Genomic DNA, 27,204 nt, shown 5'->3' on the forward strand with positions numbered 1-27,204 from the left:
TTCCTTAAATGCCTTGATCCATCTTTTGCCAAAGGGATCTTTGTGCAAAGGTATACCTCAAACTTTAGGCAATTTATAAATCAGCCTTAGCTTTCATTTCTTATTTGCAGAGTCAGCCAGAGTTGAGTGAGTGGAGCCTTCTCCTGTCCCATTTCTTTCCTGGGCAGTTTCACACTCTTGTACATATGCACGTATACTTTCCAGATCCCCAAGAATATATTGGAACCTTTCAAAGTTCCCCTGTGATTCTCAAGGTTTTTCTTTTAAATTTTTAGCCAAGCTCCTTTTGCCTCAAATTGAAATCACAGCTTTAGGCAGCTGTGATATTATCAGCAGATTGCTGTGGTTTTTTGGAATGCCCTGGGGACGGGGCTTTTTACGCAGAGCCGAGCTCTGAATCAAATCACAGGATAACAACACCCTGGGGATGGAGATTTTCCAGGGAGCTGATAGTCTGGTGAAAATATTGACTGTTCTGGGGATGGGCTTTTAAAAAACTCTGAAAGGTCCATTGGCTGTGCTAATACTGGCTTTCATGGCTTTCACACCTCCGAGCTTGGAAGGGAGAGAGAATGGAAATAGCTTCAAGTTAAAACTTCACAAGACTCTGGTGTTCTTACTGAGGTTCATTAGTTTTGTTTTGTTTTGTTTTTTGAAATTGATACCTTTCAGTTCATTCTGTTGCTTTATTCAATTCAGAAATTTCCAATGTCTGAACTGTTTTTTGTTTGTTTTTAATTTTTGCCAGTATTTTGTTGCCCATGTAGGGGAATTGATTCACTGGGGTCCTGAGTTTGATGTTCTAGACATTAGTTTGTGGACATCTCTAATTTTGATAGAAAAACGATGGTCTCTTGAGAGATTGCTTTAATAGTTATTATTATTTAAATTGTGGTTTATAAATGACAAAACAGCACTTTTTTTCTGGCAGAAACTTTTAGGCATACACTTGGGACAATTATATTCGTTCTTTTTCAGGTTCCTGTTAGTTCTGATTCTGTAGACCCATCTGATAATATTGAGGTGCAGTCTTTGACGTGTCAGAGAGAATGCAGTAAAGCTGTAAACACTGAAGCCCTAATGACGGTATTTCACCCTCAGAACCTGGAGACTCTTAATTCCAAAATGGTAAGAAAATAAAATATTTAAATCTATGTATTGAAACAGTTGATGAAAAATAAAAATCTTAGACTAGACCAGAAGGTATCCCAACTGAAAACTCTTCTTTTGGGGCTTGAAAAGTTTTTCTAGCAGGTGACATGTTTGGTTCCATTACATAATAGGACTATTATCAAGAATTAGATGAAGTTGAACCTTGCGTTTTATTTGCATAGATTTCTAACAATCAGTCCTAATTGGGGCGATTTAGTGAGAATGATGGTTCAAAGCTTTACCTCCTAAGTGTTATGCTTTTCCCATTTTAATATGAGTTTAGTTAAAAACTAAAATAGTAAATTAAAGCTGTTATGCTCACACAGATATAAAAGATTTTTGTGATGGCAGTGGTCCAGTTTTTGGCCAGTGTGTGAGTACTGATTTTTACTTTCTATGTTCTTGTTTTCCATAGGTATTGTTTCATGGTGAAGAGAGTTATCAATTTATTTTTAAGTTAATTTCTCACTATGTTTAGTTGCTTTGATTTTTTTTTTTTTGTTATAGTTGAAAGAAAAGATGAAGGAACAGTCATGGAACATACTGTTTGCAGAATGTGGGCGTGGTGTTAGCATGTTTCGAACCAAAAAGACTCGTGATCTGGTTGTAAGAGGAATTCCAGAGACCTTAAGAGGAGAGCTCTGGATGCTTTTTTCAGGTATTACATTTATTCACTTTATTTGATAGACATGACTATGCCTCTTCTAGGAGTTGTGTAATAAATTAAATGAAAATAATTACAAAGATCCTAGGACTAAGTCTTACTCATCATGAGTTCAGACTAGTCAGAGAGTAGAGTAGTTTTGTTTACTTACTTATATATCCACACATCCATTGTCTGAGCAGATTAGTTTATTAGGCAATATATGGCTAATTCTGAGTTCCTGTCGTGGCTCAGCAGTTAGCGAACCTGACTAGCATCCATAAGGATGTGGGTTCGATCCCTGGCCTCACAGTGGGTTAAGGATCCGGTGTTGCCGTGAGCTGTGGTGTAGGTCACAGATGCGGCTCCTCAGATCCCACGTTGCTGTGGTTGTGGTGCAGGCCGGCCGCTACAGCTGCGATTGTACCCCTAGCCTGGGGACCTCCATATGCCATGGGTGTGGCCCTAAAAGACACAAAGACCCAAAAAAAATATGGCTAATTGCAAGGGATGGGGTGGGAATCTCTAATGTCAGAGAAAAGTTAAGGGGAAAAGACAGTTTATGAAAATGTTATTCTTTTGAACAAGATTGGTTTCCTGATGTTACCGATGTTAGTGTGAAGCTTTCCCTTTTATTTGTTTACACTCAGATAACACTTGAGCATAAAGCTATTTTTAGAGGTAATCCAATTCTTCATGTATATCTGCAAGTAGTCACTTTGTTTTATTGCTCTTCTTTTGTATGTTAAATGTAATCATCTTTATAGGTGCTGTTAATGACATGGCTGCTAATCCTGGCTATTATGCTGAGGTGGTTGAGCAGTCCTTAGGGACCTGCAACCTAGCTACTGAAGAAATTGAACGTGATTTGCGTCGCTCACTGCCTGAGCATCCAGCCTTTCAAAGTGACACTGGCATATCTGCTCTGAGACGGGTACTCACTGCTTATGCATTCAGGAATCCCAAAATTGGATACTGCCAGGTATGATTTCATTATGAGCTCAACTGTTTACATGTTCCAAATGATAAAATCAGCTCAAATCCAACTATACTAATAAGGACAGAGGTTGGGCTAAGATTGATACAGTGAATATTATTAATCTAAGTAGAATGGTATTGGGAAAACTTAGACTTTATCTTTCATTCATTCTTTTTTTCTTTTATATTTAACAAATACTTATTGAATTTCTGCTCTGTAAAAGAGACTGCGCTAGGTGCTCAAGACTATGTAAAACTGAATCAGATAAGGATCCTGCCCTTAAAATTATATGGACTGGTAGGTATTAAAACATATGCATATGCAAATGAAAAACAAATGAGACAATTTATTAGAGAAATATTAAGTCTTGCCAGGATTTATAATAGGGATAAGTTAGAAGAACATAGAAGGGGTTATAGAAGAAGTGGCATTTATAAGTCTTGAAATTGATGAAATTTGGATGTATGGAGATGGAATGAAAGACCATTCTAGGAGTTCCCGTCATGGCACAGTGATTAATGAATCAGACTAGGAACCATGAGGTTGCAGGTTCGATCCCTGCCCTTGCTCAGTGGGTTGACGATCCGGCATTGTCATGAGCTGTGGTGTAGGTTGCAGACGCTGCTCGGATCCCGTGTTGCTGTGGCTCTGGTGTAGGCCGGCGGCTACAGCTCCGATTAGACCCCTAGCCTGGGAACATCCCATATGCCGCAGGAGCGGCCCAAGAAATGGCAAAAAGACAAAAAAAAAAAAAAAAAAAAAAAAGACCATTCTAGGTGAAGGGATCAGTTAACCAAGCACAGAAGTAAATGTGGAATATATGTAGGACCATGTTCTATTTAGTAGAAGCGTAGAGTGGGTGAAGTAAAATAATTGGAGGGAAAAAAATCAATGAGGTAGATTGGGAAGGGTCAGGTGGTTGAATTATGTTTTGTAAGCAGTAGAGGAATCATTGAGAAAAAATCCTCTAGGAGCACATTATATTAGTTAGGGTATGCTAGACTGCTGACACAAATAATCTCAAACAGATAGTTGCTCAAACACAATAGAAGTTTACTTAAAGGAGTAAACAGAGGATAGCAAGTATTCAAGTCAGCAGGTTGCTCTCCTCCATGTGATTATTCAGGGATTTAGGCTGACAGCAGGCTCTATCATCTTCAAAACATGGCTTCAAAGGTGCTCTTTCATTGCCAATACTGCTCACAGGAAGGGGGAGAGAGCATGGAGGAACAATTGTGGGAGATTTTGTTGGCCAGGCCTGGAAGTTGCATACATCACTTCCCCCACAGTTTATGGGAGGATCTTGGTCTCATAGCCACACTTGTGTCACACACATATATTCTGATGCTATGGAAGAAGGGGCAATTGGATTATGGTGGATAGCTTAACACTCTCAGCCACATAGTCATTCATTCATAATAGGGTTAAACACCCATAATACTTCCGTATCAATCCTATCTATCCATTGAAACTTGTCAATAGAGAAAGGTGTCTTTTTGTTTGTTTGTTTTGTTTTACTTTTCAGGACTGCACCCTCAGCATATGGAAGTTTCCAGGCTAAGGGTTGAATCAGAGCTACAGCTGCTGACCTACACCACAGCTCACAGCAATGCCAGATCCCCGGTGCATTGAGCGAGGCCAGGGACTGAACCTGCATCCTCAGGGATCCTAGTTGGGTTCGCTACTGCTGAGCCATGATGGGAACTCCCGAGAGAGGTATTTTTGAAAAGCAATTTAAGTGAATGAATTATCTAAATGACAAGTATTTAGGATGTTTTAGGATCTCTGAAAGCTAAAAAGACGCATAATGCTTCTTTTCTCAGAGCATATACTCACAGAGCCTGCGATGTTACCTATATGCAGTAGTTTAGAGGCAGCTTCAAAGTAGGCAATACTTGATATTTGACTTCTAAAAAATGAGAGCAAACTTAGAAACATGGAGAGCCAGAGGAAAGTTATTCTGAGTTAGGTAACTCTATGAGCAATACCATTCCGGTGAAAATAAGCCTACTATGGAGATCAGACTGGCTAGATTCATGCTGGAAATCAAGAAGGAAATAAGTTTTTGTGAGGCAAGATCATGGTGAATCTTTCAAGCCTGGGAAAAATTTGAACTTAATACGGTAAGCAGGTTTTATTGCTTTTGATCACAACCCCGGATGATCCATACTGACTTATTATGGCTGGCTGACTGACTTTATCTTCTCTTCCTTCTTCCCTCTGTCCCTTCCTTCCATCTATCTGATCTATATTCCTTTATTCCCATCGGGGCTCAGTGGTTAACAAACCCGACTAACATCCATGAGGACTCGGGTTTGATCCCTGGCCTCCCTTAGTGTGTTAAGGATCCGGTGATACCATGAGCTGTGGTGTAGGTCACAGACGCCACTTGGATCCGGCGTTGCTGTGGCTCTGGCGTAAGCCAGTGGCTGCAGCTCTGATTCAACCCTAGCCTGGGAACCTCCATATGCCGCGGGTGCAGCCCTAAAAAGACAAAAAAAAAAAAAAAAAAGAAAAAGAATAATTTCATCACCCCAAAAGGAAGCCCCATATCCATTAGCAGTTATTCCCCATTTCCCCCTACCCCCAACCCTAGGCAGTCACTAATTACTTTTCTGTCTCTATAGATTTGCCTATTATGGATATTTTATCTAAATGGAATGATACAATATGTGGTCTTTTGTGTCTGCCTTGTTTCATTTAGCGTTTTGTATTCAAGATTCATCCATGTTGTAGCATGTGTTAGTATTTCCTAGTTATTCCTTGTTATTCCTTGTATTCCTTGTATTCTTTGTATTCCTTGTTATGGCTGAATAATAGTCCATTGTATGGATATATCACGTTTTGTTTATTCAACAGTTGATAGGCATTTGGGGTTGTTTCCACATTTTTGCTGTTATGAATAATGTTGCCATGGGTAGTTATGTACAACTTGTTGTATGGATGTGGTTTTTTATTCTTTTGAGTATTTAGCTAGAAGTAGAATTGCTAAGTTATGTGGTAACTTTGTTTAACATTTTAGGGCATTGCCAAACTATTTTTCAAAGATATTGTACCATTTTACATTCCCACCAGCAATGTATGAGGTTTCTAATTTCTCCACATCCTTGACAACTCTTATTATTATCTTATTTTTGATTATAGCTATCCTAGTAAATGTGAAGTGGTATCTCATTATGGTTTAGATTTGCCTTTCTCTAATGTGCTTATTGGCCATCTGTATATCTTCATAGGTGAAATGTCAATTCAAGTCCTTTCCCATTTTTTTTCTAGGGCCACACTCATGGCATATGGAAGTTCCCAGGCTAGGGAACTGCAGCTGCCGGCCTGCACCATAGCCACAGCAACACCAGATCCGAGCCGCGTCTGTGACCTACACCACAGCTCATGGCAACACCAGATTCTTAAACCACTGAGTGAGTTCAGGGATTGAACTCAAATCCTCATGGATCCTAGCTGGGTTTGTTGCTGCTGAGGCACAATGGGAACTCCCAAGTCCTTTCCCATTTTTAAAGTTATTTATCTTGTTATTGTTGAGTTGTAATGGTTCTTTATATATTTTAGATACCAATCATCTATCAGATATAATATTTGTAAAAAGTTTCTACTGTTCTGTGGATTGTCTTTTCACTTCTTTGAAACACAAAAGTTTTAGTGTTTTTCTTTTGTTGTGTGTACTTTTGATATCACATCTAAGAAGCCATTGCCTAATCCAAGGTCAAAAAGATTTATTCCTATGTTATCTTCTAAGGTTTTATAATTTTAATGCTTAAATTTAGGTCTCTGAGCCATTTTGTGTTAATTTTTCTGTGTAGTGTATGGAAAGGGTTCAGCTTCATTCTTTTATTTGTGGATAGCCAGTTGTCCCAATGTCATTTGTTGAAAAAAAAATCTTTCTATCCTTGAATTTCCTTGGCACACTTGCTGAAAATCAATTGACTATAAATGTTAGGGTTTATTTCTTGACTCACAATTCTATTCTATTGATTTATGTTTCTATTCTTATGCCAGTATCACATGGTCTTTTTTACTACATCTGTGCAGTACATTTTGAAATTGGGAAATGTGAGTTTTTTAACTTTTCAAAAAATTTTTTGGCTTTTGTAGGTCTCTTGCATTTTCATATGAATTTTAAGATTGTCAATTTCTGGAGAAATCATTTCCTATATGCAAGACTTGTACTTCATTGCTAATTTCATTTCTAAGTTTTTTATTCTTTTTGACATTGCAGTAAATGGAATTGTTTTCTTGATTTTATTTTTGGACTGCTCATTGCCAGTATATAGAAATACAGTTAATTTTTGTATATATTGATCTTCTCTCCTGCAACCTTGCTGAGCTTATTAGTTCTAGCAGATTTTTTTGTGAATTCCTTACTTAGGATTTTCTACATACAAGACTGTGGGAATCTGTTGGGATTCTGTTGTTGTTGTTGTTGTTCCTTTTTCTTTTTTGGCCCCAAATGTGCAGCAGCTTCATTTGGGATCTCAGTTCCCAACCCAGGGATTGAACCTGGGTCATGGTGGGGAAAGTGTTGAATCCTCACCACTAGACCACCAAGGAGCTCCCAAGACCATGGAATCTGAATAGTGATGTTTTTACCTTTCCAATCCAGATGCCTTATTTCCCCTCTTTTTCTTGCCTGATTGACCTGGCTATAACTTTCAGTGCAGTGTAGAAGCGAAGTGATGAGAATGCGTATTGTGTCTTGTTTTTTTATCTTAGGGGGAAGCAATTAGTCTTTCATCATTAAGTATGATGTTAGCCGTGGGAGTTTTTTGTTTGTTTGTTTGTCTTTTGTCTTCTTGAGGGCCGCACCTGCAGCATATGGAGGTTCCCAGACTAGGGTCTAATCAGAGCTGCAGCTGCCAGACTACACCACAGCCACAGCAACTCGAGATCCGAGCCACATCTGTGGCCTACACCACAGCTCATGGCAACGCTGGATCCTTAACCCACTGAGTGAGGCCAGGGATCGAACCTGCAGCCTCATGGTTCCTAGTTGGATTCGTTTCCACTGCACCATGACGGGAACTCCAGCTGTGGGAGTTTTGTAGATTTACTTTATCATGCTGAGTAAGTTTCCTTATTTCGTAGTTTGAGTATTTTTATCATGAAAGGGTGGTGGATTTTATTAAGTAGTTTTTCTCCATCTATTAAGATAATCTTGTGGGGTTTTTTCCTTTATTTTATTAATATTGTTGTGGGCCTGAAACAAATAGACTGCCAGATTTTTTTTTCCATCAAAGACAGGCTAATTTGAGAACACCAGAGAATTGCAATACAGGGACAGCCATGGTGAGCAATGGGCAAGTTCCCCCCATGGCAAGGGGAGGAGAATGCTTTTATAGAGAAAGAAAGAAGTTGGAAGGGTTATACTAAACTAAGAGTCTAGGATTTTTCATTGGCCTTTCCAGGAAAGAAGAGTTTTTCTACTTGTTGGTCTCTGCTATAGTGGCAGGGCATCAACACACCCCCTTCTTGTCCACCAACTCTATTTAGTTGAGGTTTACATTTGTTAATTTTTTACATCATGTTTTCTGTTGATTTTCATGTTTTACCATCCTTACATTCACAGGATAAATCTTACTGGGTCATGCTGTATGTTATTGGATTTGGTTTGCTAGTATTTTGTTAGAGATTTTTTTACTTATACTGATGCATAGTTTTCTTGTGATGTCTTTGTCTAGTTTTGGTACAGGGTCTCAAAGAATGTTTCTTCCACTCCTATTTTCTTGAGTTAATGAAGAATTTGGTGTTAATTCTTTAACTATATGGTAGAATTTGCCAGTGAAGCCATCTCTTCCTAGAGTTTTCTTTGCAGAAAGTTTTTTTCATTATTAACTCAATCTCTCTACGTATAAATCTATTCAGATTTTTCTATTTCTTCTTGAGTTGGACTTGGTGGTTTTTCTAGGAAATTGTCCATTTTATCTAGGTTGTCTAATTTGTTAGCACACAGTTGTTCATCTTATTCCCTTATAATCCTTTTTATTTCTGTTAAGGTTGATGGTAATGATATCTATTTCTTGATTTTAATTTTTTTATTATTTTTTAATAGTTATTTCCCCAATACGATTTTTTTCTACTGTACAACATGGTGACCCAGTTACACATGCATGTACACATTCTCTTTTCACACATTATCATGCTCCATCATAAGTGACTAGACACAGTTCCCAGTTCTCCACAGCAGGATGATTTTAATTTTTTAAGAATTTTATTGGAATATAGCTGACTTACAATGTTGTGTTAGTTTCAGGTGTATGCCAAAGTAAATCAGTTTCACATATATCCATTCCTTTTCGGATTCCTTTCCCATGTAGGTTATTACACAGTATTGAGTATATATCCCTGTGCTATACAGTAGGTCCTTTTTATTTATCTATTTTATATATAGAATTGTTTATATGTTAATCCCAACTTCCTAATTTATCCCTCCCGCCAATGTTTTCCCTCTTGGTAACCATAAGTTTGGTTTTGAAATCTTTGAGTCCACTTCTGTTGTGTGAATGAGTTTTTTGTATCGTTTTTAAATTAGATTCCACATATTAGTGATCTTATATGATGTTTGTCTTTACCTGATTTACTTCATTTAGTATGATAATTTCTAGGTCCATCCATGTTGCTGCAAATGGCATTATTTCATTCTTTTTTATGGCCAAGTACTGATTTTAATTTCTCTCTATCTCTCTCTCTCTGTTTTTTTTTTTTTTATATATATATATATATTTTTGGTTAGGCTACCTAAAGAGTTTCAGGGTTTTTTAAAGCTTTCCAAAGAACCAACTTTTAATTTTGTTGATTTTTCCCCTATTTTTTTCCTGTTTGTGCAGAACCTCAAGATTAGCCAGAGGTAAGGGAATAGAGCCTTTTCTGTTCTTTCCTGAGCATACATACAGCTCTGGGCAGACATATAAGCCACATGCACTTGGCCTTCTAGATTCCCAGGAATAAATTACAGCTTTCCAAAGTCCCTTATGGATATATCATTCCTCAGCTTTTCATTTTAACCCTGTATTACCCTGTTGTTTGGCCCAACTGTTACCCACTGCCTCAGGCAGCCACACGTTCAACAGCTGCCTCTGATTTTTTCAAGGAACATGCTGGAGAAAAGTCTGTTTGCCTTGGGTGAGCTCTGTGTCGGGTCAAATAAAGACAGCCTTGTGAGTGCAGTCTTCCAGGGAACCACCAGACAGGTCCAATAATGACACTTCTCTGGGAATGAGACTTTGAAGGCACTCCAGCCCCATTCTGTTCCTTCCTGTGTCTGCTAGGTGCTGCTTTTCACCGTGATTGCTGAGTGTTGGTTTTTCAGGCTTCTGTGAAACTGAAGAGGGCTGGGACTTGAGCAATTTAAAATACCACAGAGCTTACTCTTCTTACTGAGATTCAGCCATTTTGTTAAATAAATGCTTCCTGGATTGCTATAAGCTTGTGGATTTTCAGAGTTCTGAAAAATTATTTTTGATAATTTTTGCTCATACTCTTGTTGTTATTATAGAGAGAGCATTTTCAGGAGCCTTATTCTGCCATCTTCACTGATGCTGCTCTGATTATGGCTTCTTTTCGAAAGTAAAAAATTTTTTTTCATTTTTTATGACCACACCTGTGGTATATGAAAGTTCCCAGGCCAGGGATTGAATCTGAGCTATAGCTGTGACCGAATGCCACAGCTGCAGCAATGCTGGATCCTTTAACCCAGCGCCGAGCAGGGGATTAAACCCACACCTCCAGTGACCCAAGCTGCTGCAGGCAGATTCTTAACCCACTGTGCCACAACAAGAATTTCCCATAATGGATCCTTTTTCCTTTTTTTTTTTTTTTTTTTTTTTTTGTCTTTTTTAGGGCCACACCTGCAGCATATGGAGGTTCCCAGGCTAGGGATCTAATCGGAGCTATAGCCGCTGGCCTCGCCAGAGCCACAGCAATGCCAGATCCGAGCTGCGTCTGTGACCTACACCACAGCTCATGGCAACGATGGATCCTTAACCCACTGAGCAAGGCCAGGGATCGAACGCGAAACCTCATGGTTCCTAGTCGGATTCATTTCCCCTGTGCCACGACGGGAACTCCCCATAATGGATTCTTGAACAGGAAAGTGGTGGAGTAAAAATTGAACTTGAGGTCGCATATTGTGCCAGAAGTGACAAAGAACTGACATACTTAATATATAAATCTATAAGAAAAGTACTAACTTATAAAAATGAGCAGTGGACATGAAAAGATTTGTCATAGAACAAAAAATACAGATTGATAATAAAGTCTAAAAAAGAAAGTTCAACCTCAAATCCAAATTCAAACCATGAGATGCCACTTTCATTATCAAATCAGCAAAGACAATTAAAATTATTATAATTCTTAGTATTGGCAAAAGAGCAGTGAAGTAAGCATTCAAACACTTTAAGTCGGAAATATAAATTGGTAGAGCCTTTCCAGAATACAATTTGGCAGTAATATCGAGTCATTTAAAAATAATATTCTTGGAGTTCCTATCGTGGCTCAGTGGTTAGCGAATCCAACTAGGAACCATGAGGTTGCGGGTTTGATCCCTGGCCTTGCTCAGTGGGTTAAGGATCTGGCATTGCCCTGAGCTGTGGTGTAGGTTGCAGACACGGCTCGGATCCAGTGTTGCTGTGGCTCTGGCGTAGACCGGCGGCTACAGCTCCGATTCAACCCCTAGCCTGGGAACCTCCATATGCCGTGGGAGCGGCCCAAGAAATGGCAAAAAAGACAATAATAATAATATTCTTTAGGGAGTTCCCTTCATGGTGCAGTGGAAATGAACTCAATGAGTATCTATGAGGATGCATGTTCGATCCCTGGCCTCACTCAGTGAGTCAGGGATCCAGCACTGCTGTGAGCTGTGTTGTAGGTCACAGACGTGGCTCGGATCCCGTGTTGCTGTGGCTGTGGCATAGGTGGGCAGATGCAGCTCTGATTCAGCTCCTAGCCTGGGAACTTCCATATGCAGTGGATGTGGCCCTAAAAAGCAAAAAAATAAAAAATAAAAATAAATAAATAAAAATAATATTCTTTGGAGTTCCGTGGTGGCATAGTGGTTAAAGGATCTGTCATTGTCACTGCTATGGCATAAGTTCTATCCCTGGCCTGGGAACTTCTTCATGCCATGGGCACAGCCAAAAAAATTTTTTTTAAATGTTCTTTGACCAAATAACTTCATTTCTATGGATCTTTTCTAAGAAAATAGTAAAGATTTATATACAGAGATATTCCTTGCAGAATTATATATAGTAGTGAAAAGTTGAAATCAACCTAAATGTTCAATAATAGTAGAATGGTTAAATAATTTATAATGTATGCAACTTCCTCGATTATTTTACAGTCATGAAAATATGGTTTTAGAATTATTTAATGGTGTTGAAAATGAATAATATAATGTTAAGTGAAAAAAATCAAACTTTATAGTTTGGTATACATTTTAGAAGGGGTAAAAGAAAAAATAAAAACACAAAAAGTACACATCAACTTGTTAACAGTGGTGATCTCTGGGTAGGTAGGATATAGGAGATTTTGTTTTCTTCATGCCTTTCCATTCTTTCCAGACCCTGTCCCTTAAAGGTTTATTACCTTTATAATAAGGGCCATGGCCAAATGTAATATAAAAGTAATGATCTGACATTTGTATGGAAGATAGATTAGAAGAAGGTGGACACTAGGGTGGTTGTGGGAATGGAGAGGATAAATCAAATCTAAAAGACATTTTATAAGAAGATACTAGGATATGAAGACAGATCAGTTGTGGTAAATAAAGGGCTTCTAGCATGATCAAAATTAAGGGAGCAAAGATGGGAATCCTATTTAATAGAGGAAAGAAGATGTTTGATTTCTGACACAATTGAGGAAGATGGACATCTAAGAGAGGGAGTTGAAAATACAGATGAAGTTTGTTTCTACAATTTGAATATGTCCTTGAAAGTAGGTGTTTTTTTAAGATTTGCAATAATTAATATTTTTTACTCATTGAAAGTAGTCTAAATCAGAGAGGTTTTACTTGTGTTCTGTGTTCATGATGTTACCTCTTCATTTTCCTTGAATTTACCATGTGAAATAACTGATTAGCAAATGTTATCCTGACTTCACCTTGTTTTTTTTTGGACTGGCTCAGAGTTCTTATGTTTCCATTATGATTACTCTCATGGTTGTTATTGCTGAAAACTACTGTGTTTGAAGAAGAAATGTAATTATTGGCCAAGCAATGTTTATTTTTTAATTTTAGGCGATGAACATTTTGACTTCAGTGTTGCTTCTGTATGCAAAAGAGGAAGAAGCTTTTTGGCTTCTGGTTGCTGTATGTGAACGAATGTTACCTGATTATTTTAATCGTCGAATCATTGGTAAAAAAAACCACACACATATACATACACAAACACATATTTCTTTTCTAAACAGTTTATAGGCCCCTTGTCTATCCAATTACCTAGCATATGGAAGAACTGATCAATTAAGTTTTGAAATACAAAAAAATGTAAGCAATATGAAAATGTCACATTCACTGACATGCTCAAGGGAAGAGCTTTTTGCACTGAATATACAGTTGGAAAGATTGTTTAATATATTGTTTTTTAAAGATAAAGTACCAGGTCTGTTTCTTTATAAAATAGAAAATTTAAGTTTACTATCTCTGTATTGGTAAAACAGTGGTGATCTGAAGCATCTGGAGCTATTGGAAAATTTGTAATTGTTTCTTGATTAGAGAGATTTTAATCAGCTTAAAATCTCCACATTTTTATGAACTGTATAGATATATGCAGGCTTTCAAAGGATCAAGTTCTTAGTTTGTTAATTATATAATATTTTCTTTAGTCATCAAATATTTATAGATCTGTGATCCCCTCTCTTAAAACCATAGAGGGTCTCTCCTTTGTCACCATCATAAACCTTTGGTATCATGACCAGGTCATCGATTGTATTGTCTTGTGTTATAGTTATTTGTGTATTTATCTTAAGTTCTATTAGATGTTAAGCTCTTTGAAGATGAGCCATTTAATTAATCGGTATATCTCTTATATCACCTATTACAAGTGTCTGCACATAATAAAGATTCCATAAATAATTGTTCAAATGAATATGAATTGAGTTTCTCAGGTGCTTCTTGATGCATGATACCATTAGCAGATAAAGAGATGTGTGAAATATAGAGAAGGCACAGAAGATGTTTATAATTTAAGAGAAATAAAATATATCGGCATACTAATAGAAGTGGGAAGGTATCAAAAACAAGTCCTCTTGAAAGGTGTTTATTTTTAAGTTTCTTTTTATGTTCTCCAGGTGCCTTGGTGGATCAGGCGGTCTTTGAAGAGCTTATCAGAGATCACCTTCCCCAGCTGACTGAACACATGACTGATATGACATTCTTTTCCTCAGTTTCTCTCTCATGGTTCCTCACACTTTTTATTAGTGTGCTACCTATTGAGAGTGCAGTGAACGTAGTAGACTGTTTCTTCTATGATGGAATAAAGGCCATTTTACAACTGGGATTGGCAATACTTGACTATAATTTAGACAAACTGCTGGCCTGTAAAGATGATGCTGAAGCTGTTACAGCTTTAAACAGGTACTGTGAGACCCACAGCATTTAAATCTGGCAAGCACCTTAGAGGTTATGTTGTTCAAGCCCCTTATTTTATTGATGAGGAAACCGAGCCCTAGGAACTTTAAATAATTTGCCCAAGCTCACCAGCTAGTTGAATGAAAAGCCAGGCCTAGAGTCTACTCTTCTGCTTCCAGAATATAACAAAAGTAAGTCACTTTGATGTAAACCACTAGGTTATATACACATTTACAGTAATACTGTTGATTCAGTATGCTGGGACTTTCAGTGTCCCAGTTTGTGCTATAAATTAAAGCATGTACAGGTAATTTGAAGGGGGAAATGTAGCAATATAATATTATCATTCATATTATTATACAGTATATATTATATTCATGTTATAATTATTATATTATATACTATATAACATTATATAATATTAAATATCCAGTGAAGGAAATTTTTCTGGTTTCTAAGTGGTTTCAATCAGATAGGCCGAGCTTTATTTGCCTAGTGCCTTTTCTGTGAATTCTATTTTGTATTGTAACACATGTGTTGTGTGTATGTATATACTATGTATGTATATATTAAATGAATGTATATATAAATATTTGCGGAGTTCCCGTCGTGGCGCAGTGGTTAACGAATCCGACTAGGAACCATGAGGTTGCGGGTTCGGTCCCTGCCCTTGCTCAGTGGGTCAAGGTTCCGGCGTTGCTGTGAGCTGTGGTGTAGGTTGCAGACGTGGCTCGGATCCTGCGTTGCTGTGGCTCTGGCGTAGGCTGGCAGCTATAGTTCCGATTAGACCCCTAGCCCGGGAACCTCCATATGCCACAGGAGCAGCCCAAGAAATGGCAAAAAGACAAAAAAAATAAAAATAAAAAAAATAAATATTTGGGAACTGTTGTGATGGTGCATCAAATGCCATTTATATACAGAATAAAGTATAAACACCTTACTCTGGCATTTAGAACTCTCCATGTTAAGGCCTCCGTGTATCTTTCTCAAATTATTTCTCCTTAGGTACCTCTACGTACCCTATATTCCATCCCCACTGGGCTGTTTGCTGAGTCCTCTCTGAGCCTGTCTGCTTCTCTGTGCTCTCCTTCCCTGCCTCTGACATCATTTCATACCATCCCATTTCCTGCTTCTCTGTCCTCCTAATTCCCAACCCTCTTCAACTTCTACTTCCTTCTAAGACTGTCCCTTGTCCTCTTGGTTGAAATTAACCTCTGACTAACTAGGGAGAAATTAGCTGTCACTTTCTTGGCATTTTACTTCTACTAATTCTTGTTATTACTATCCCTTTTGGATAGGTTCTTTGACAATGTCACTAATAAGGATAGCCCATTGCCTTCAAGTGTGCAGCAGGGTTCAAATGTAAGTGATGATAAAAGCAGCCATAGTCGAGTGGATATTACAGATTTGATTAGAGAGTCAAATGAGGTAAGTTTTTCTTATGCCATAATATATAATTACTAGCACATTTAAACGATAGATACTATAGTTTTAGCTCTAGTGGTATATTAAGAGTAAGATAATATAAATAAAGATAAAGTAATTTAAAACCCAACTTCACTTTAAAAATGAGTTCTGTGAACCATTCCTAAGTTATAGAGCCTCCTCTGATTCAGTTTGCTTTTCATTAAATGAAACTATTCACAAATAATATCCACTTTCAAATATCTATCACTGTATAAAAAGGTGGAAAATATGCTCGATGTAGAGACTAAGAATTTTACCGATGTCCTTGTACTTAGTCTAGACTCATAGTAGATGGAGTCCTCTCCTGTGAATATACAGAACAACTGAAACGTGGGAGGTGAAAATTTGCATAATCACTGCACAAGTTAGGAAAATAGCTAGAAATAGAACCAGGGCCTCTGAGAATTGAATCTGCTGAAATTCAATTGTAAGAGAAGTGGATATTTATTATGAATGAGTATCTACTGAAATCGTATTTCTTGCAGAAATATGGCAGTATTCGCTATGAGGATATACATAGCATGCGCTGTCGAAATAGGTTATATGTGATACAGACCCTAGAGGAAACGACAAAGCAGAATGTGGTGAGTATCCACCCAATAGGAGAAAACCAATTGGAGTCACATTTTTTTCTCTCAGCTTCCTTTTAAAAATGATCATTCCATGCGAAGAAAATAAAATAACTATAGACATTTGAGCTAGATTCTTGCCATAGCTTAGCTTACTGTAAATTTTTTGAGAGGAAAGAAGTTATTTTCTTCTGGTTGAATTATATTGGTTTCTCCAACATGTTCTGTGCTATTTGACCTTTAGTATTGAATGCTATGATGTAGGCATTTAAGCATAACATATTTGTGATACGCTTCATCAATAAGAACAGCTGACCCACATAGTAGTTTATGCTGCTAATATGTATTATTATCCTTGGATACCTAAGATAAAGTGAAAAAGTTATGAAGCGGTATGTTTTAAGTACTTCTTACTAATATTTGGATGACTACATAAGAAGCTGTTAATATTGCTTGCCTCTTTAATAGATTAATAGATTAATCAATTAATCTACTCATTAACAGATTGCTGGTTCGAAGAGGGAGGGCTTTATTTTGCTGTATAAATCCTTCTGTACTGTCTGAGCTTTTATCATGAGAATGTATTGTTTTTGTAAACCTAATGCTTAAAGGTCAAGTCCACAGAGATACAAATCTGGGAAAATTAACATTTCTGAAGATTACAGGTTTAGATCACAAGTAATTCAATGATGTTACCATGACATAGTTAGCATAGAGCCCCCTTGTTTTAGTTTTTCTATATTAACTTTAAAAAAACATACCAAAGCAATACATGATTATTTTGAATAATTTAGACATTATAGAAATGTAAAAAAGTAAGTTTCCTACCCCAGGAGTAACCAATATTAAAATGATTTGCCATATATCCTTCTAGACCTTTTTTCTAAATATCTATAGACATACGTGTATACAATGGGGGGTTAGAGGGCAATATAGCTTTTTAATTTTAATTTTATTTTTATTTATTTATTATTATTATTTTTTGGTCTTTTGTCTCTTTAGGGCTGCACCTGCAGCATATGGAGGTTCCCAGGCTAGGGAGTCGAATCAGAGCTGTAGCTGCTGGCCTACACCACAGTCACAGCAACGCGAGATCCAAGCTGTGTCTGCAACCTACACCACAGCTCATAGTGTAACAAGGATCCTTAACCCACTGAGCAAGGCCAGGGATCAAACCCGCGTCCTCATGGATACTAGTTGGGTTCATTAACCACTGACCCACAATAGGAACTCCATACATGGGTTTATTTCTGGAGTCTTTTTTTCTGCAACACCACCAAACTATTTTAAGTATTGTGGCTTTATAGTCCATTTTGAAATCTGGACTTTCACCTGTCTTTTTAAGTGTCTTTTTAAGTGTCCTTTAGTAAGCATTTATTGTTTATCATAGAGGTTTTATATATTTCTTATTGTGTTTTATCTACTCCTGTGTATTTTATGGTTTTATTGCTAATATGAATGAGGTTTTTTTTCTTTATATTTTCTAATTTATTGCAGTATGTGTAAAAGCTATTGATTTGCACACGTTGCTTTTTTCAGTGGCTGTGTTACTGACTCATTAATTCTAATTTTTTTTGGTTGAATTTCTCCAGTTTTCTGAATAGACAAGCTTATCATTTCTAGTCTTAGAGTTTTGACCCTTCCTAGGATGTATACTTCTTTTGGGGGGGGTATTATAGTGGGTAGAATTTTCATAGAGGTATTACATAATAGCAGTGAAGCAAGCTTCCTTGTCTTATTCTGGGATTTAATAGGAATTCCTCTAGTATTTTATTGTTAGGTATGATGATTGCTCTTGATTTTTATTTATTTATTTATTTATTTATTTTGCTTTTTAGGATCACATCTGCTGCATATGGAAGTTCTCGGGCTACGGGTTGGGATCAGAGCTGCGTCTGCGACCTACGCCACAGCTCATGGCAATGCCGGCAGATCCTTAACCCATTGAGCGAGGCTAGGGATTGAACCCACATCACTAGTCAGGCTCATTACCACTGAGCCACAGTGGGAACTTCCTGCTCTTGATTTTTGAAGGATGCCTCTTATCAAATTAAGGAGTTTCACTAAGTTTCTAGGTTAAGAGGTTTGGGACATTTTTAAAACATCAATAATGTGGAGTTCCCATCGTGGCGCAGTGGTTAACGAATCCAACTAAGAACCATGAGGTTGCAGGTTCCATCCCTGGCCTTGCTCAGTGGGTTAAGGATCTGGCGTTGCTATGAGCTGTGGTGTAGGTCGCAGACGTGGCTCGGATCCCACGTTGCTGTGGCTCTGGTGTAGGCCGGCAGCTACAGCTCCGATTAGACCCCTAGCCTGGGAACCTCCATATGCCGTGGGAGCAGCCCTAGAAAAGACAAAAAAAAAAAAATCATCAATATTGTTAACTTTGGTCAAATAACTTTTCCATATCTTGAGATTATGTATTTTTCTACTTTATTAATGTAGTCAAGTCCATTAAAGAATTCCTGGAGTTCCCGTCATGGCTCAGTGGTTAACAAATCCAACTAGGAACCATGAGGTTGTTGGTTCAATCCCTGGCCTTGCTCAGTGGGTTAAGGACCTGGCGTTGCCATGAGCTGTGGTATAGGTCGCAGACGTGGCTCAGATCCCACATTGCTGTGGCTCTGGTGTAGGCCGGCAGCTACAGCTCTGATTTGACCCCTAGCCTGGGAACCACCATATGCCACGGGAGCGGTCCAAGAAATGGCAAAAAGACCAAAAAAAAAGAATTCGTAATATTAGGAGTTCCTGTAGTGGCTCAGCAGAAACAAATCTGAGTAGAATCCATGAGGACACAGGTTCGATCCCTGGCTTCTCTCAGTGGGTTAAGGATCTGACATTGCCATGAACGGTGGTATAGGCTCGGATCCCATGTTGCTGTGGCTGTGGCGTCAGCCAGCAGCTACATCTCCGATTCGACCCCTAGCTGGGAAACCTTATGCCACAGGTGCGGCCCTAAAAAGACAAAAAAAAAAAAAAAAAATAGACTTCCAATGAATTCTGTTTGTTCATGTTCTTTTAATATTCTGCTTTGATAATGTTCCTAAATAGTGTAGCTAGGTTCTTTATATCTATGTTACAGTGATGTTGGCTTACTGTGTGTGTGTGCTAACTTCATTTTTCGTATTTGAATTGTGCTCACAGGAGTTCCCAGCATGGTAGCATGGTACAGTGGAAACAAATCCAACTAGGAACCATCAGGTTGCAGGTTCAATCCCTGGCCTCGCTCAGCAGCTTAAGGATCTGGCATTGCTGTGAGCTGTGATGTAGGTCATAGATGCGGCTCGGATCTGGCATGGCTGTGGCTGTGGTGTAGGCCAGTGGCTACAGCTCCGATTAGACCCCTAGCCTGGGAACCTCCATATGCCTCGAGTGCGGCCCTAAAAGACAAAAGACAAAAAAAAAAAAAAAAAAAAAAAAAAAAAAAATTGCGCTCATGTCATAGAATGGATTTTGGAGCAAACCATATTTTCCTATGCTTTTAGATGGTTTAAATCACATAAGAATTATCCATTACCTGACAGTTTGAGATGAGCCTGTAAAACCATCTGGATCTGCTGCCTTTGGTGGGAGGCAGATCTTTGCTTACCAGTTTAGCCTATTCAGAACTTGCTCTTCCTGAGTTAATTTTGGCATTTATATTTTCCTAGAGAATTAGCCATTTCATCTAGACTTACAGATATATTTTCATAAAGCTTATGAAATTCATTCAACAGATAATGCTACTTTTTTATGTCCTGGACACTTAATGAGCTCTATAGATATGTTTATAGTATTCTTTTCCTTCTCAATGATATTTATTTGTGATTTCTTATTTCTTTTATCATACTTGCCACATATTTATTTTACTTACTTTTTCAATTAACCAACTCTTTTATTTATCAAGTCTATTTTTTTATTACCCGTTTCATTAATTCTAGCCTTTGTCTTTACCCATCTTTAAAATTTCTTAAATAGTAAAACCATTTTACCATCAGTGCTTTTTTTTTTTTTTTTAATGGCTACACCCATGGCAAATGGATGTTTCCGGGCTAGGGGTCGAATCGGAGCTGTAGCTAAGGCCTCTGCCACAGCCACAGCAACACTGGATCCAAGCCACATATGCAACCTACATACACTGCAGCTTGCAGCAACACCAGATCCTTAAACCACTGAGTGAGGCCAGAGATCAACCCTGCATCCTCAGAAACAAGTTCATGTCCTTAACCCACTGAGCCATAGTGGGAACTCCCATAGTGCTTATTCTTCATGGAGTCGAATGAAATTACATATTTTCTAAGATAATTGTTTCTAGGATTACATTTCTTGACACAGAGAGGGAATGTATATCTCCCAATTCCTTTCAAGTGTTTACTGACAATCTCACATGATAACTTAACAAATTGCTCATGTAGCAAGACAGGAATAGCTGAAAAAAGACATAGAATACTGTTGCTTATATTTCTAGACATTAAGTGGCTGTCCTTTAGGAGTAATTTCTAGGTATGAAGCGATGAAGGTCAAATTATATAATCAGTAAAATTGAACTATAGTCTATGTACAAACTTTTTAAAGGGCAAAATAGGTACATTTACTTTTGTTGGCCCTTTAAAAAGTTAAAAGAAAAATATTTTATTCTGGCAGAGAAAGATTTTTTAATTATATTCAAAGAGAATTTCTAAACTGAAGTGTTAATTCTACATTGCTTCTGATCTTTTTAAAGTTGCGTGTTGTATCACAAGATGTGAAGTTGAGCCTTCAAGAATTGGATGAACTTTATGTCATCTTTAAGGTACTATTTTCCTTCTTTAAATGAAAAATAATATTCTTAGCATAATTTTACCACAGCCACTCAACTATAAAAGAAAAAAAATCGTACAAAGTTACTTTTTCTGACCTAATGACTTTCCTTTTTTTCTTTTTTTTTTAAATAGAAAGAGTTGTTTTTTTCTTATTATTGGTGTTTGAGTTCTCCAGTGTTGAAGCACCATGATCCCAGTCTGCCATATTTGGAACAGTATCAGATTGACTGCCAGCAGTTCAGAGTGTTGTATCACTTGTTGAGTCCCTGGGCTCATTCTGCAAACAGAGACTCACTAGCTTTATGGACATTTAGATTTTTGGATGAAAACTCCGACTGCCTTATAAACTTCAAAGAATTCTCTTCTGTAATTGGTAGGATGATGTCCAATAATTTTCTTCTTAAAAACAAAAAATAAAGGTACCCTTAGAAATACTTAGTATTGCCTATTATTGCCACTTTCGTTAGATTTTATCAGCCTTATTTACATTGTCTCCAGCTTTAGCGAAAACTGGACAATTTTGTGTGTTTGTCACTAAAGCTAAGTATATTTGTCTAATTTTGCTTCAACCCTTCCAGAAAACCAAGCTGTTAGATGCAGATGATTTAATGGTTAACATGAAGGAAGATAATGTCCTGATTTTTCCCACACTTGGGCACATGAATACTTCAGAGGACAGTCTCCCTCAGTAAAAATCCAACCACATAGCCTAGAAAAATGGTAGCGAAATATTCAGGGAACATTTTGTGCCTGTAGATAGTCCATCAGTTATATCGTTCCTTTGCTTTTCCAGACACCCTATTCATGCTTTCCTACCAGGGGCTCCCCCTTGAAGAAGAGTTCTCTCCTCAAATGAAGCATAAAGCCTGATTCAAAAGAAAAACATTAATTTTAGATTGGGATTGGAGGAAGAGAATTCAACAGGAGAGCATTTTATTTATTCCTCTGATAAAGGATCTTTTGCTTATATACTTCAAGGAAAGAATCTGGCTGACTGGGTGGTGGTTTAACTGTTAGTTTAAGTAACAGAAAGTTTCTGAACCCTAATTCCTGGCTAATAGCTGTATCTTTATAATCTGTGTTGCTGGAATTGCTTCAATGTTCTTCAGATGTGATTATTTGCAATTTAATTTTATTGAACAGACATAATGTACAATGGAAGTTTCACCGAGAAGCTTAAGCTGCTTTTTAAGCTGCATATTCCTCCAGGTAAGAGTTTAACAGTTGTTAGTGATGTATGGAAGTTGACTCCATTTTAACCACTATATATTACACATGCCATTCCATTTTAACAAATAACATAACTTTCCACATGACATAAAGTCATTGCTTCATTGTGGCCAGTGGATCATATTGCCAGTATTTTTGCTAATGTATAGTTACGCTGAAATCTATGGAAGAGATTCTGTATAACAGATGGGTTCACAAGTTTCCTTCCTGTTAGTGGTCAATTTCATGATAAGTAGTTTGTGTATAAGAACTATTTATCATTTGAATATTGGTATAATATTGAATTTTTTTTATTACTGCTGCTGTTGTCGTTAGAGCATAGAATTTAACTTTAGACAAACTGCCAAACTTGTGAAGTACCATAAATTATTCAGAACAATGAGACAGGCAGCAGGGATGTTAAACATTTAGAAAAGGAAGCAAAATGAAAGCTACCATTTATTGAACACTTGTTCTGTCAAGGCATTTATTTACTTAATATGCATTGTTTTATTTAATTCTCATGGTATCTCGGAAAGGTAGTATTATCTTTCCAATTTTGACAATAAGTAAACTAAGAGAAAGATTAAATTTGCTGAAGATCACATGGCTAATAAATTGCATAGCTGGCATTCAAACTGAAGTTTGAATCCAAAATTCAGGTTTCTTTGTATTTTACCATACTGCCTTTAATGGCCTGATTCATATTTTGGGAAAACAGTTTTAGGCTGTAAAGGAACATCGCAAATGTACCTTTAAGCTTAGATAGGGTGATTCACTGCCTCCCTCCAAAAAACATACATCGTAATTTGTCTAAAACTGTACCTGAGGTCTCTTAGAGTCTTCCCAGGTTAGCTGGGAACCATTCTTACCAGGCAGACCAAAAATCTAAAAGCCATCTTTAACCCCTCACAAACTCAAATCACAAATACAACATTAAAAACAACAGACAAGCCAAATAATAATTTAATTATGAAGAACTTTACATTGTCAAGTTACGTTGTCCTCAGAATGTCTAAGATTGCCATAGAATGAATATACTTTCAGTAGAAGTATCAAAAAAAAAAAAAGCACTGTATATCTGTTAGAGCTCTCAATGATTTCCTTATTATTAAAGACTTTTTTTTTTTTTTTTGTCTTTTTGCCTTTTCTAGGGCCGCTCCCGTGGCATATGGAGGTTCCCAGGCTAGGAGTCAAATCGGAGCTATAGTCACCGGCCTACACCAGAACCACAGCAACGCCAGATCCGAGCCACGTCTTCGACCTACACCACAGCTCACGGCAACACCGGATCCTTAACCCACTGAGCAAGGCCAGGGATCGAACCCACAACCTCATGGTTCCTCATCGGATTCATTAACCACTGCACCACGATGGGAACTCCTTAAAGACATTTTTAAACAACTGAGGTTATATTTTCAGAGATTCCCACGTGCCAGATTTTTAAATTTCAACTTATAATGGCTCTCAGAAAACTTATTAGAAAGCATGTAGTTTGCAGAAATAACAGAACTGAAAATGATCAAATACTATACAGTAGTACCACTTCCACGTTTCTTCATGTATGTCTTTCTTTTACAGGAACCCTTTGTTTAATTCTCTGCCCCCAGATTTAATTGGACCACTTATAGGACCCATTTCTGTCCCTCATTGTTATAAATATGATTTGGGTTATCTGTTTTCAGCTTATACTGAGGTGAATGCTAAGGACCCTTCAAGGGGAGATGAACTTTCCAAGGAAGAATTACTTTATTTCAGTCAGCTCCATGGTAAATATCTGTTTAAAATCTGTTTCGATGATTAGATACTCAAGAGATCTTCTTGGCTTAAATATTCTTTACCCAGTTACCACTAGTTAAATTTGGGTCAATTATACTTTTTTTGTGCTACAGTAACACTTCACACAGCCCTAAATGCATGGTAAGTATTCTATAAATATTTGCCTGATTAACTAGGTTACATTTGGGGGTTTGATTTATGGAATTTCTTGTTTACTGGAGAATTAGAAAAAAAAACGCATTTTATTTTTACTTCTGTAGCAGAAATTTCTAAAATGTATCAGACCGTTTTTCATGCCTTGTTAAAATGCACTGAAGACAATGGTATTTTTGATGATCGAAGGTCATAGCTATTATTCAGACAGTGACTACTTATTATAAATCTCTGTAGTTGTAGGAGACAGGGATGAGTCTGTCTCCAAGACACAGTTTGAAAGTATTATGAGCTCATTTTTGTGTTTTACTTGTTTTTCATAAATATGAATGTCTTATAGAAGGATAAGTCCTTATTAATATATGTTTATGGTTACTCTATGTTAGCATTTGAACATTAAGTTTGAAGAAACCTTACAAATACAAATTATCCAGTCAAGTCCCTTAATTTTTTTTTTTTTTTTTTGCTTTTTAGGGCTGCACCTACGGCTTATGGAGGTTCCCAGACTAGGGGTCCATTCAGAGCGATAGCTGCCAGCCTATGCCACAGCAATGCCAGATCTGACCCACGTCTGTGACCTACACCACAGCTCACAGCAACTCAGGATCCTTAACCCACTGGGCGAGGCCAGGGATCGAACCCGCATCCTCCTGGATCCTAGTCGGGTTCCTTTAACCACTGAGCCACAATGGGAATTCCTCAAGTTCCTTAATTACATTTAGGTCACTGAGGCCTAGAAAGGAGAAGTGACTTGTGAAAGATTTTTCAGTGAGGTTTTATCACAATCAGGACTAGTAGCTCAGTCCTTTGACTTCCAGTATGTTTTTTTTTCCCCAATAATAGAAATAATACAATATTTTTTTTTTTGTCTTTTAGGGCTGCACCGGTGGCATATGGAGGTTCCCAGGCTAGGGGTCGAATCAGAGCTGTAGCCGCCGGCCTACACCACAGCCACAGCATTGCAGGAGCCAAGCCGTGTCTGCAACCTACACCACAGGTCACGGCAACGCCAGATCCTTAACCCACTGAGTAAGGCCAGGGATCGAACCTGCGTCCTCATGGATGCTAGTCGGGTTCGTTAACCACTGAGCCACGACAGGAACTCTGAAATAATACAATTTGAAGAAAATCACAAGGAAGGAAATATCACATACCACCCAAAAATAAATATTTAATATATGGTATACTTCTAGCATTTTTATATGGATTTTTCCCCAGTATTCTTAAGTCTTTACATAAAACACTATTTTACTTTCAAAAGGTATTTGTTAAATATTCTACAAAATGCACTTATCTTCTTTTCCTCTAGTTTCCAAGCCTGCAGAGGAGAAGGAAACAGAGTCAGTGAAACACAGCCCTGAAAAAGGTATATGACCTAGGAGTCTCATTTAGTATAAGTTGTTGTTTTTGTGAATAGGGTTAACTACACAAAAGGGAAACATGCATTTCTTTTAAATCTATTGATTTGTCCTGAGAGCTTTTTCAGTTTCCTTTGTTTTAATTTAATAATTTATTCTTTCTTCTCTTAATACTTAAGTCTCAGAAGTTATAGACAATAGTAAATGACATTTATTTATTTATTTCTGTATTTCTGTATTTATTTATTTTGCTTCTTAGGGCCGCACCCATGGCATATGGAGATTCCTAGGCTAGGGGTCAAATAGGAGATATAGCCACTGGCCTACACCCCAGCTCATGGCAACACCAGATCCTTAACCCACTGAGAGAGGCCAGGGATCAAACCTGCGTCCTTACGGATGCCAGTCAGATTCGTTTCTGCTGAGCCATGACGGAAGCTCCCACATTGATTTAATGTTATTATTTTGAAAATATCTATTTTAATTACATAAGTAATATATAATCCTTCTAAAAGAAATTTAAATGGTACAGAAATCATCATACACTTTAACCAACCTGTTTTCACATTACCCTGAGGTAAATGTGAAAACACTTTGGTTTATATTCTTTCCAGGCCTGTGTCTATGTATAAACTACAATAAATAGATATCGCTCTTTTTTAAAAAAGGATTATTTCATAAATACTGTCCTGCAAATTGCTTTTTTGATTTTGTGGTGTATCACGGACATCTTTTCATGTCAGTACATTTGGATTTATCTTATTCTTTTTAATGGGTACAGAGTATTCTGCCATTTATTTCAGAAACTGGCTTGAAATTGCTGAACATTTAGGTTGTGCCCAATTAATTATATTGCAAACTATGCTCCAACAAAGATTTTTTTATACTTACATTTTAGGATACTTTTACATGTATTTTTTAGTATAGGATAAATTCCTAGAAGAATGAGAAATTTGGGTCACAAAGAATGTGCACATTTAACATTTTGATAGAGGTTGTTATATTGTTCTCCAATATAACATTGTTATTGTTATATTGTTCTCCAATATAACATTCATCATTCTTTATGTTTTTGAGTAACATTTAGTTAAAAAACAATTGCTGAAGGTCTGCTTAAATATGACAACCTCACCAGGCTGTTGAGTATATCCTAGTTTTCCAAGAGATCTAAGTAATCATGATAAAGTCATGTTAATATCATCATGGTTAAATTCTTCAAAGGGGAGTTCCCGTCGTGGCGCAGTGGTTAATGAATCCAACTAGGAACCATGAGGTTGCAGGTTTGGTCCCTGGCCTTGCTCAGTGGGTTAACGATCCGGCGTTGCCGTGAGCTGTGGTGTAGGTTGCAGACGCGGCTCAGATCCCGCGTTGCTGTGTCTCTGGCGTAGGCTGGTGGCTGCAGCTCCGATTGAGGCCCTAGCCTGGGAACCTCCATATGCCGCAGGAGCAGCCCAAGAAATAGCAAAAAAAGAAAAAAAAAATTCTTCAAAGGAATGAGTGAATACATACTGTTTTGAATTTCTGGGGGTTTTTTTTCTTTTC

The 27,204-nt window shown here is 37.5% G+C and overlaps 1 protein-coding gene across 1 annotated transcript in view; it reads left to right on the forward strand.

Annotated features, from left to right (window-relative positions):
- TBC1D8B (TBC1 domain family member 8B) overlaps window positions 1–27,204 on the forward strand; it is a 73,728-nt gene that overhangs the window by 40,850 nt on the left and 5,674 nt on the right. The window contains exons 8-19 of the mRNA XM_003135293.5: window positions 979–1,128; window positions 1,660–1,810; window positions 2,563–2,777; window positions 13,015–13,132; window positions 14,067–14,352; window positions 15,645–15,774; window positions 16,299–16,397; window positions 21,085–21,153; window positions 21,296–21,536; window positions 22,307–22,372; window positions 24,058–24,141; window positions 25,614–25,670. Of these exons, the coding sequence (XP_003135341.2) occupies window positions 979–1,128; window positions 1,660–1,810; window positions 2,563–2,777; window positions 13,015–13,132; window positions 14,067–14,352; window positions 15,645–15,774; window positions 16,299–16,397; window positions 21,085–21,153; window positions 21,296–21,536; window positions 22,307–22,372; window positions 24,058–24,141; window positions 25,614–25,670 (1,666 nt within the window). The remainder of the gene's footprint in view (window positions 1–978; window positions 1,129–1,659; window positions 1,811–2,562; window positions 2,778–13,014; window positions 13,133–14,066; window positions 14,353–15,644; window positions 15,775–16,298; window positions 16,398–21,084; window positions 21,154–21,295; window positions 21,537–22,306; window positions 22,373–24,057; window positions 24,142–25,613; window positions 25,671–27,204) is intronic.

Source organism: Sus scrofa, chromosome X, assembly GCF_000003025.6.
Source record: "Sus scrofa isolate TJ Tabasco breed Duroc chromosome X, Sscrofa11.1, whole genome shotgun sequence".
Lineage (NCBI taxonomy): Eukaryota > Metazoa > Chordata > Mammalia > Artiodactyla > Suidae > Sus > Sus scrofa.